This window comes from Dicentrarchus labrax, unplaced genomic scaffold (genome assembly GCF_905237075.1).
Source record: "Dicentrarchus labrax unplaced genomic scaffold, dlabrax2021, whole genome shotgun sequence".
NCBI lineage: Eukaryota > Metazoa > Chordata > Actinopteri > Moronidae > Dicentrarchus > Dicentrarchus labrax.
In genome coordinates, this window is record NW_026136720.1 from 4,385,028 (window position 1) to 4,395,845 (window position 10,818).

The 10,818-nt window shown below is 37.6% G+C and overlaps 2 protein-coding genes across 3 annotated transcripts; one reads left to right on the forward strand and one right to left on the reverse strand.

Annotated features, from left to right (window-relative positions):
* Positions 1–973: 973 nt before the first annotated feature.
* LOC127352851 (fibroblast growth factor 23-like) lies at positions 974–3,427 on the forward strand. 2 transcript variants are annotated; one of them, XM_051381586.1, is made up of 3 exons: positions 974–1,282; positions 1,746–1,849; positions 1,960–3,427. In XM_051381586.1, exons 1-3 carry the CDS (start codon positions 1,054–1,056, stop codon positions 2,383–2,385), a joined length of 759 nt encoding a protein of 252 aa, XP_051237546.1. In that variant the 5' UTR covers positions 974–1,053; the 3' UTR covers positions 2,386–3,427. The 2 variants fall into 2 exon arrangements, with proteins under 2 accessions (XP_051237546.1, XP_051237545.1); XM_051381585.1 differs by having other exon boundaries at positions 975–1,282; positions 1,957–3,427.
* Positions 3,428–4,012: 585 nt separating this feature from the next.
* Positions 4,013–10,023, reverse strand: tigara (TP53 induced glycolysis regulatory phosphatase a). Its single transcript, XM_051381584.1, has 6 exons — positions 9,860–10,023; positions 8,163–8,200; positions 7,941–8,062; positions 7,329–7,406; positions 7,082–7,192; positions 4,013–5,779 (listed from the first exon to the last, which is right to left on the reverse strand). Exons 1-6 carry the CDS (start codon positions 9,928–9,930, stop codon positions 5,393–5,395), a joined length of 807 nt encoding a protein of 268 aa, XP_051237544.1. The 5' UTR covers positions 9,931–10,023; the 3' UTR covers positions 4,013–5,392.
* Between the last annotated feature and the right edge of the window lie 795 nt (positions 10,024–10,818).

A 10,818-nucleotide genomic window follows, 5' to 3' on the forward strand; every position in this document is an offset into this window, starting at 1 on the left:
TACTGCTTCTGTTTGGCGTAAACCTACATCCCAACTTTTCTGGAACTTAGAAAAAATAAAGTCTCGACAATATAAATGCTTTCCAAAGTTTATAAAAAAAACGTACTGAAGGAATTGTGAGGTCAAGAGCTCAGGGGACTTTTCCCCCCACATTTTCTATAATGAGGTAAAAATATGACAACCACCAAAAATGAGGCAGCAAAGCTTTCTAGCAAGAGAACTGCACACACTCCAGTGAACGGAAGTGGGCAGCGGGGGAAGTGTGTACAGTTAGTTAATAATAGTTAATAAGCAAGGTACGAATCATTCTCTTCAGTCAACATACTGTGACACAACAGAATTACTCATTTAGCATCAGTAATGCATACCTACGCTTGAAAGGTATAAATGAGTGATTTTGTCCTGTGGTTATTATCAGGGTTGATACTACAGGTTTTAATGTTAGATTACCTTTAGAGTAAATCTAACAATTCATTAACATACCCATAACCAAGATGTTCTTTGCACCTAAAACTAACCAAAACAGAGGTGTAATATGATAAAATAGTTGTTGAATCTCATCTCAGTTAATAAGCTGTTGAACTGTTACAAATAAAAACTACCTGTAGGCAGACTGTCCAAATAAAGGGTTTTTCTTTATGATGAGTAAGGTCTCCATCATCCGTTCACATCATCTGCTGTCTCTAATGTCTCTCTTCTTCCTCAGCTACTGGAGTTTCAGTACATTAATCTTTGTGTTTGATTTGTTTTAGGCTTGAACAAAGCATAGAGTAAATCATGCTTCAATCTAAAGTCATTTAGAGTGATAAAACTACGCTATCTTATACAGAGAAAATGTTTTACCAGTGAGAGCTGCAGGAATTCCACCTTGGCAACCCCCAACTACGGAAAAAGCAGGTAAGCTTTGAGTCATTTTGGTAAATGAGTTAGCCAGTTTATCGACCCTGTGTTTAAATAGACCTGTTGGACTTTCTCCTCCTCCAGTAGCTGCCCTCACACCAACCTGAACGTTCGCGCTGTTAGGGTAAAGAGAGCACGGCACCCTCATTGATCATGCAACCGGCTTTCTTCTCACTCATCCTGATTGCCGTCTATGTGCCCGTACCGGTGGATTGTACAATGAGGCTCCGGGGCCCAGAGCACCATCAGCAGAGCAGCTTCAACACGGGAGCAGACGCAGATGCAGACGCAGATGCAGACGCAGATGCATCCGCCGATACGGGACGTTTCCACTTGGAGCAGAGTGGATCAGTGAGAAAGGGCATTCACAGACACTTTCTGGGTAAGTCGGTCTATATCCATGAAAACATTTATTTTTTATGACAAATTAGTTCATTCATTTCAGAAAATAAAAGCCTTTTTAAACACTAAATGCAACTATTTCTTTGTCCAGCTAGGTTAATCATATTGTTTAGAAGGCAACAGCATGTATTACATTTATGTCCTAAAATGTTTAAAAACATACAAAACAACACAAAATGTATTTGTACATAATGAGGAAAGCTTGGAAGAACATTCTGCATGGCATAGTTCTAGATAAACTTACATAATACATCATTTTAGGTGTCAAAAGCTTATTTTGCATGTCATCTATACAAACAAACAAGATTTTTGGCAGCCAGCAGCGTTCAACAGGTTTCTAAGACTTTTTCTAAATACACAGTACATGAATTTATGTTACAGTATGATTTTTCTTTCATTAATAACTGATGATGGCTACATGTTTAAATCTGTTTTTCTTACAGTTATTTTACCAGTAAGAACAGATACAAGCAACTTTGTGTCAATATTTGATTTGAGAAGAAGACGGTTCCTCTGTGTGGACGTAAAGGGAGAGCAGTACAACTCTGTGAGTACTTATTAGATGCATTTCATTTGAGTGAAGTCAGGAAATGATTGTAGGGAAAACAGTTAGATTAAACATTTTGTATTTGTCTGCTTTTTCCTACCGAACAGAAGCAGAGGGACAGAGAAGACTGTCTCTTCCAGCGCATTTGGTTAGATCTTGCGGACCACCACGACGTGTTCTACTCTATGAGCGGGGGCCAGCTGCTCAAACTGAAGGGAGCCGAGCTGCGAGACGCTCACCAGGAGCCACCTGAACCCTCCTCAACCCTGTTGGAAAGGTTCCTGGGCCCCTTGGTAAAGAGACAGAGGAGGAGTGAGGCGGTGAACCCCTCTGATCCATTAAGGTCAGAGTCACATCCCTCACATTCTGCCAAGGATCACAAGGGTGCGGATCACGGGCAGCCAGAACAAGACCAAGCCGGCGCTGTATCCAAAGAGACCATCACCTCATGTGACGACCCCCTGCGGGTCTTACAGCCCAACGGGCCCGTCAGTCCTCTCAAGACTAATATTGCAGACCGGGCACAACAAGACTAAAGATACTGAACTTGGGTTTAATAAGTGGAGAGTCAAGAGGGGCTGCAAGTCTTTAAGTTTGTTTTTCAAACTCACTTTATGTTTGACTGCATAGTGGGAGTAGATACTGTACTTATAGACACCTTGTCCTGCATTGGTGGACTGCAGCGTCAGTGAGAGCCACAGAATGAGCCACAAAGGGCTGGTAGAGTCAAACTGACACAGGAGGGTAGGTTTTCTTTTGTTTTGTTTTTTGAGGCCAACTTCTGAGAAAAGAGATAACATTTTATAAAATCCTTTTTTCTGAGTTTGTTTTTATGGAACTATTACACTCGCTAATGTACTCATAAACCGTGTTACATCACAGCGGCTTGTACAGATCTTCTGTTTGAACAGCCGACGAGGGATAAGTTTGGCAACATTCGCCATGCTCTGCCCTGCTGTCCTTTAACCTCTTTTGTCAGTTAAATTTTAAACCTTGAACCAGATGTGGCAATGTTTGTGTTGCATATGTAAAAAAAAAATGTGTAATCTGTTAGTAATTATGAATATTTATGCATAGATTTGTTAATACAGTAATGCGTCATAACAGGAGTTTAAAAAGTAAACAGAAATCGACAGAAATCTTTTGTTACTGAAAACTATCATCTGTACATAAACAGGATCAAATTATATCAGGTGCTGGACACCAATAGTCACAGCAATGAAAAGGTATTTATTGAAATGTGTTAAATGACTTCCTTCCTAACCTAACTGTTTTATTATTTATATATTTCACATTATTTCTGATGTGGATGAATAAATGGTAACTATTTTGTTGATTGTCTGTATTGTAGCTGGAGTCCATAAAGGGTGCAAAGTAAGAATTCACAGAAATGTTCTTCATGAGAGGACAGTGTGACACAGATGAATAGGAACTGCACCTATTAATCCAACAACAGCTTCCATGCAGGACTCTCTCTTTAGCCATTGCTTCCATGATCATTTATTTATCTACAGATCATCAATGAAACATTTCTAGAAAGTTGTTGCATTCTGAAATAAAGTAAGAACTGGGAATGAATGTGTCTCTCGTGTCCTTTCTTCTCCTCGTATGTTTACATTGTCACTGGGGTCAGGTTATGGTGATTACAATGTATCATGAAGTATCTGAGTCACTTAATACAGTGGTTCCCAACCTAGAGGTCAGGACCCCCACTAGGGGTCACCTAAGTTCATTGGGGGGGGTCACAAGGTCTTCTTGATTTTAAAACATGCTAATAAAACTTATATCTCAGCATTTGATTCACTTCTGTGAAGAAAAGTAAATGTAAACTGTTTAATAGAACAATGGCAAAGTATCTAGTATTTGTTAAAAAAAAAAAAAAAAAACTCTTAAGTGTGAATGATTTTTAAATATATAATACGGACAGAATTGTACAAAAAGTTTCCTAAACAAACTTCTTGCAGATACAGAGTTCACTGTTTGGGTTCATTGTACAGTTTTGAATATAATATGAAATATAAAGTATGTCACCTAAGCAGGGGTCGTCAGTTCACTAAAGGATAGAAAAGGAGTCCCTTAAGGAAAAACGGTTGGGAACCAATGACTTAATATTTACATTTAAAGTGCTTCTGACCATTAACATCATAACAACTGCACAAAACCTACGGAACGGGACTGAATTTCTTTATTTGAACAGGGATAATGGACAAAGAACATTAACCTTGTATAAAACAAGGAGAGATTTAATGTTCCAGGTACTAAAAACAACATCTTTTGCCTACCAACCCATCGAAAAGGCCACAAAAATCACATGGTTATTACGCACACAGCCAATTGGTTACATAACTGGCAAATATTAGACCTGGACAAACAATTCCCAAATGAGGTAATGCATATCAAACAACCATGTAAATGAAGAAGCATGCAAACTGTAATAAAAATGTTCTAGGCCTTGATATGTAAAATCCAAGCTATAAATCACTCGAAGGTGAACAGATGAGACCCTGCATGGACTGAATGTGGGTTTTATTTAACAAGTTTAACAGAAAAATATATCTTTTATTGTTTTTGGCAAGTTTCTACACATAGCACTGTGATACAGAAACAGGTAGCAGCTATATTTTCTTATTCAGGAAATATACTAAACTGCACAAGTCTGACAGCATTCCTGCGTTATAATATTTAAATATATATTTTTTAATACAATTCAGTTATTCTCTTGATGTTATTGAAGTAGTAATGTTTATCTACTATAAACACTTTTGTTTTACACTCAGAGTGGAGTGAAAAGCAGAGAAACAGTGCATACATGCTACAGTACAACATGTGGCATGCGATGCCTTTGTCCTTGTTGACCAAAGTGTTAATTCACAACAATGAAAAAGTCACTGATTTCCCAAAAAGTCAACACTGTCGCAGTTCTGCTCTGTGTTCATACGTAAAATCTATGAAGTTCCGGAGAGTAAAAATAGAAACACAGACTCATTAGAGCACAAAGCTGCCCACATTTACAGTAATGAACAGCCAGACGGTAACAAAGTGATGATGACATTCCCCTGCAACACAAACTGTCAATCTGACTTTAAACGAAGGTGCTCAACTCACGAAACAGCACTTAAATACTTAATATTACACATATTTTGTTAAAGGCCACAGTATAAATGAATGAGGATACATTATATGTACTGTTTAATCCATATTTTGGTGTAAACTGAATTCATTTAAGTATTTTATAATGGTTTTTCAGACACTGCCACTGGTAAATTAAACTATAATAAACAGAACCTAAATACTTGAATTAGGTTCTTTGATCATTTCATTGTCAGAACATGCTTATACTAAATAACTAGGTTAAACTTTGTTCATTCATCTATTCCATAATTTAAATAAACAGCATTTACAATACTGAGGTGACAATAAATACAGAACCTATAAGTAAAATAATTTAAATAATAAACGTTCAGTGTTCAGTCTCTGGAGCTTTCTCACATTTCCTTTCTCTTAGTTATCTTCTATACATTCCTTAAAAACCTCATCCAGCTCCTAGTTAACATGGTCCCCTCTGTGGGCGAACACACAGCGGATCTCTGACAATTTGAACCTGCCGTCCTCTTTTCTAACGGTCAGTACAAACCGACACAGACCCGTGTTGGGACTTAAAGAGAACATATGTGCTTTATCAGAACTCGGAGCCAAGGAGCAATCTAACTCCTCCACAAAGTAGCGGACTGCCACGCATATGTAGGCCCCGTGGGTGACAACCAAAGCATGGACGGGGAAGCCCCTGACGCCATCGTCAGCCTTTCCCTCCAGAGGAGATGTTTGCTGGGGAGCAGGTAGGGAGGTTTCATCCTCCCCTCTGTCCTGCCAGTGTTCGGCCCCAATTTTCTGGAGCATTTTCTCCAAAAACTCTTTGGCCCGTTCCTTCACCTGAACAGAGCAAAAACCTGTTATAAACTGCGTCATCGCTTCTTTCTTCCTCCACTAACAGTCATGGAAGTGTGACTACATGCAGCTGTAAGGGATCAGAGTTAAAGGTTGTTTTATTCAAAACAATGTGGTCGCAACTGTTCTTCCACAGGTGCCAACTCCAGTTTCATCCTGACACGACAACCTGTAACTCGCTGAGGAAAGCTGGGAGGGAGGCCTCTAGCCGACACTGATTGGGGCGCTCGCTGCTTACGTCAAAATCTATATTTGTATATCTGCATCATCATCGTGATGTGCTGGTCACGTACCGGGTTGGACCAGAGTTAACGTCCAAGCCAAGATCTAATAGATGAAGCCTGACGAGGTCCCTTTGAAATAGAACATCCTTCCTTCCGACGCCCCCACCCTCCCTCCCCACACACACACTGTCCTCCCACACAGCCTCTAACTCAAATAACACAAAGCTAAGTGACTTTTTAATCGGGGTCAGTGACGAACACTCTGCAGTTGTTTGACAGTGGAAGGGCACGTACTTTGATCCTGCTGAAGTGCTCAGGTAGATACAAAAGAAATACAATCATGTGGATGCAGAGAGGCCCCCGACATTGCAGGATACATCCATGCAGAGAAAGGGACTGACTCGGGAGATGAGGGTTTTCTGCCACCTAGTGGTTTTATGTGTATATTGTATCAGGGCATTAAGGTCGGATGCATATCTGGAGTTTGGCGATGCAGAAGTTTTGGTTTTATGTGCCAATGTTTAGGAATGAGAGATTAAAATTACATTTGACAACCAGCAATATGCATGTCCAGAAACAGATGCTTGTCAAATTAGAGTCTTTGTATTTCATTATTATTATTCATTATCATTTGTAATTCATTTAATCACTCTGTATAGATTTGTTCACTGTTTTCTATTTGATTCAGTGTTGGAAGACAATAAAATATGGTAACTTCAAAGGGCAACATGTTGATGCAAAGACACTGTATTTCTAATTCAGCTTTAAGTGTAGTATTAATGTAAATAAGGAAGTCAATAAATGTTCTACATCTAGCACAGTATGTTCAGTACTGTGTGCAGAGGATGGCATTTCTTATGTCAAGTAATTTTGTCACAATGTCACAACTAACTATGAGCTTCCAAGAGGCGAAAAGAGGACAGGAAGGGGGAGAGAGAGACAAAGAAATATACATGGCAAAAGACAAGGAGAAGGACAGAAAGATGAATAAATAATACCCATATGAACAATAAAATAACAGAAAAACAGACACTGGACCCTTCTACAACAAACCCCACCTCACCTGCTCCTGAGTCTCTCCGTTTGGAGGGGTGAAGCCTGGAAACGACTGACCGGCTGCCTTGGCCATCTCTTTCAAGTCCTGCACTCGCCCCCCCTCTGCTATCCCAAAGCTCTGAAAAATAACAAGTCAGTGACTGGATGACTCAGGTTTATCCATTAATAAGTAAATCTATCTTGAATGTTTTTTAGTGAGAGAATTATTTTGCTATATAGAGTTGTAAAAGTCACACAAAACAAACACTACTCACTTTCTCTTTAAGTAAAGGGTCAGACACCATCTGCAGGCCCGAACAACTGCTGTTGTGTTTCATTATTGCTTCAGCAGTCTGGAAGAAATAACACACACTCGTCACGCACTGACACACTGTAACATACCGAACATTGGGAAAATAAAACAAAAGTGTGGACTAATGCAGAGGTTTTCCAAACTTAAACAGCATTATCTTCCGGCTGGGGTCACCCTTTTCCAAGATTATAATACTGGGCAAAAATACAGAATATGTTTCCTTTCTTTTATTATTACATTTGTGTAAATAATAGTAAAATATTTACATTAGATTCCAAAACCTGTCCATTTCTGTGAGTTACAGTCACATACTGACAGTTCAAGTGATGAATTATGGTTTGACTGGCAAGTAATTAGAAAGACGGACATGGCAAATAAGATTTATATGTGTAGTAATTATTTTAAATTAGATTTAGATATTGATTTGATAGTAATTCCATTTTCCCCACACTGGACTACTGTTTACAGTCTAATGTACTGTATTTCTACTGCATCCAACCATGCAGTAAGATAAATATATCCCGCACTGTCTTGATTCATTTTTCATCTTAACTCCTGAAGTCAAGCGTTGTACCTGCTGGGCCCGCAGCATGTCACTGACAAACACGTTGCTGAACTTGACGTCTTTCAGGTAACGGCCCGCAGCCTCGGCCTGCTGCAGCCCGATCTCAGACAAGGGTGCATCTATAGCCTGGCCTGTGTGGAAGGGACAGTGGAAGTATGAAAGTAAGACACAGAGGAAAGCATGAGAGAGAGACAGAGAGAGAGAGAGAGTGTAATTGATCATACTCTTTACCTTGTAGCAGGCCTTGTTTATTGTACGGAGTTTCCCCACTGCAGGAAATAAAGGACAGGAGATATTATTATTAACAGATTAGGTAAAGAAGCTCCGAGAGGCTACTGTTCAATAAGTTATTGTCTGATTATTTCACGTGGCAGTGTCAGCTAGGGATGCAGCTAATGATTACTTTCTTCATCAGGGAACCAACTGTCAATAAAACATCAGATGATAGTGTAAATGCCTTTCACTGTTTCCCAGAGCTAACTAAGTAACTCTAAGTCTTCAGATGGCTTCTTTTATCTGACCAGGTGTCAAAAAACAAAAAGATATTTAACTTATAATTACATAACAAAAAGAAAAGAAGCTGGAAACTGACATAATAAATGAATAAAATATAAAAAAAATTGTACCTGCAACGCATCAGATTCTGGTTTTATAAGTAAATAAATGGTTCTACCCGTGACCCACAAACAATCTATGGTTTCACATTTATTTAATATGGATTTAATCTGTTCGTATGTACAAATTATTATCATATCAAACCAAATCTCTGGACCATGTATTCCAATTTGGTTTTCTACATTTAGTTTGATAATATGAGGGGGGGTCATTCATTCATTCACTTATTCTGACCTCTGGTGGTCCTGAGGAGTTACTGCAGTCTCTACAAAGACTGACCCAGTGTTGAGTGTACAGTACAGGGGAGTACAGGGGTCGTTGCTCCTCTCATGAAACTGTCCTGTGTGTATTGACATTATTACAAAATGTGACTATGTAATAGAGGCTGACACTGCCAAGGTCTGTTTGTACCTGACAGTAAGTGACACCACATATACAGAAACAGAGACCCCCTCATTGGCCGCTGCTGTGTGCACAAGAACATTAACTTCCACTGGCACATGTTACAATATATGAACAGGCAACATCAAGTGTAAATGATTTAGACTTTTAGCTTTTGTTTTCTCTAAAGATGTAGATTTATGGATCTGTATTTATGGATTGTTGCAAAGTGAGTTTGTCTGCAGGAAAACATTTTTTTCAATTCAATAAAGGTGAATTATTTTCCTCACACTATTTCATGCGTTGACACTTTATTTATTCTAGTACACATTGCATTGTTTTCATTCTGTTTTTTGGCTAAAAGTGAACAGCAGTGACTTTTTTTGTGTTAATCCTCGCCTGTTTGAACTCTTTTGTGTGCCTGTACAGCTGATTAGATCCGCCCCCAGTGACTGAATTAATCCCAACCACTAACTAGTATCAAGTTCAATTCCTCACGTTTATAAAAAAACAAATTTCATGAATATCTGTTCAGAATTAAGCGAATTACGGCGGATTTTGTAGTGAGGTCTGCGTCCCTCTGCAGCGTTAACTAGCGGATCTTGACCTCTCCAATATGGCAACCGCGCAGGCGCAGATGGAGAACGTGGTTTATGTTTCTCTATCTGAAGAACACCTGTTAGAGTTACTTAGAAATAAACAAACAAACACACAGACAACTGCAGACTGAAGTCATGTGGCTGACTTAACTAGTTACTTTTAAAGTACTAAGAGGATTAACGAAGAAGCTGAACACTGGTATCATTTCCCCCACACACACACACACACACACACACATATATATATATATCGATTATCCACACACAGGAACATATCAATATATTATTAATATATTAACTGTCGCGTTGTATGGGAGCAACAACTGCACTTACTGTCGAACAATGGTTAGCCCGAATCTTAACGCTTTCATGCTCTGGAAGTTAACGACGGAGAAATACCGCATTAACTGTGGTTGGTAGTTTAAAAACTGCCCTCAAGACAACTACAGTCCTCCGCCCTGAGAGAGGAACTGAAGTCCGACCGACAATGTGGATCACTCCGGTCCACATTGTCGGTCGCAACATGTTACCATAACAACTGGCCAGATTTATATGTATAAAGATTATTATTATTATTATTATTATTATTGTTATTATTACTACTATTTTATTACATTATTATTATTGTTTTATTATTATTATCATTATATTATTACTACTATTTTATTATATTATTATTTTATTAAATTATTATTATTTTATTTTATTTTATCATTATTATTATTATTATTATTATTACTATTTCATTATTATTATCATTATATTATTACTACTATTTTATTTTATCATTATTATTATTATTATTATTATTACTATTTTATTATTATTATCATTATATTATTACTATTTTATTATATTATTATTATTAACATTATTATTACTATTTTATATTATTATTATTATTATATTATTATTATTAACATTATTATTACTATTTTATTATATTATTATTATTATTATTATTATTATTATTATTACTGCCGATCCAGATATCAGATCACTTTAATTTAAGTGGCCAGATTTATAGGTAGTAAATTAAATTATTATTTATAATTTAATATTTTTTAATTATTGCTCATACTTAAACATTTAGAAAGGTCCTTGCTGATCCAGATATCAGGTTGAATCAGGCCACAGAACCTCTTTTTATTTTTATTTTTAACTCATCAGTAGAAAGGCAGTACAGTCTCTCTTCTGATTGGCTGAATAAAGTTATGAAATACTTAATTAACTTGTTATAAATAGATCTTTTCCACAGCAGCCATTCTGACATGAAATAGTTGGGTAAACAC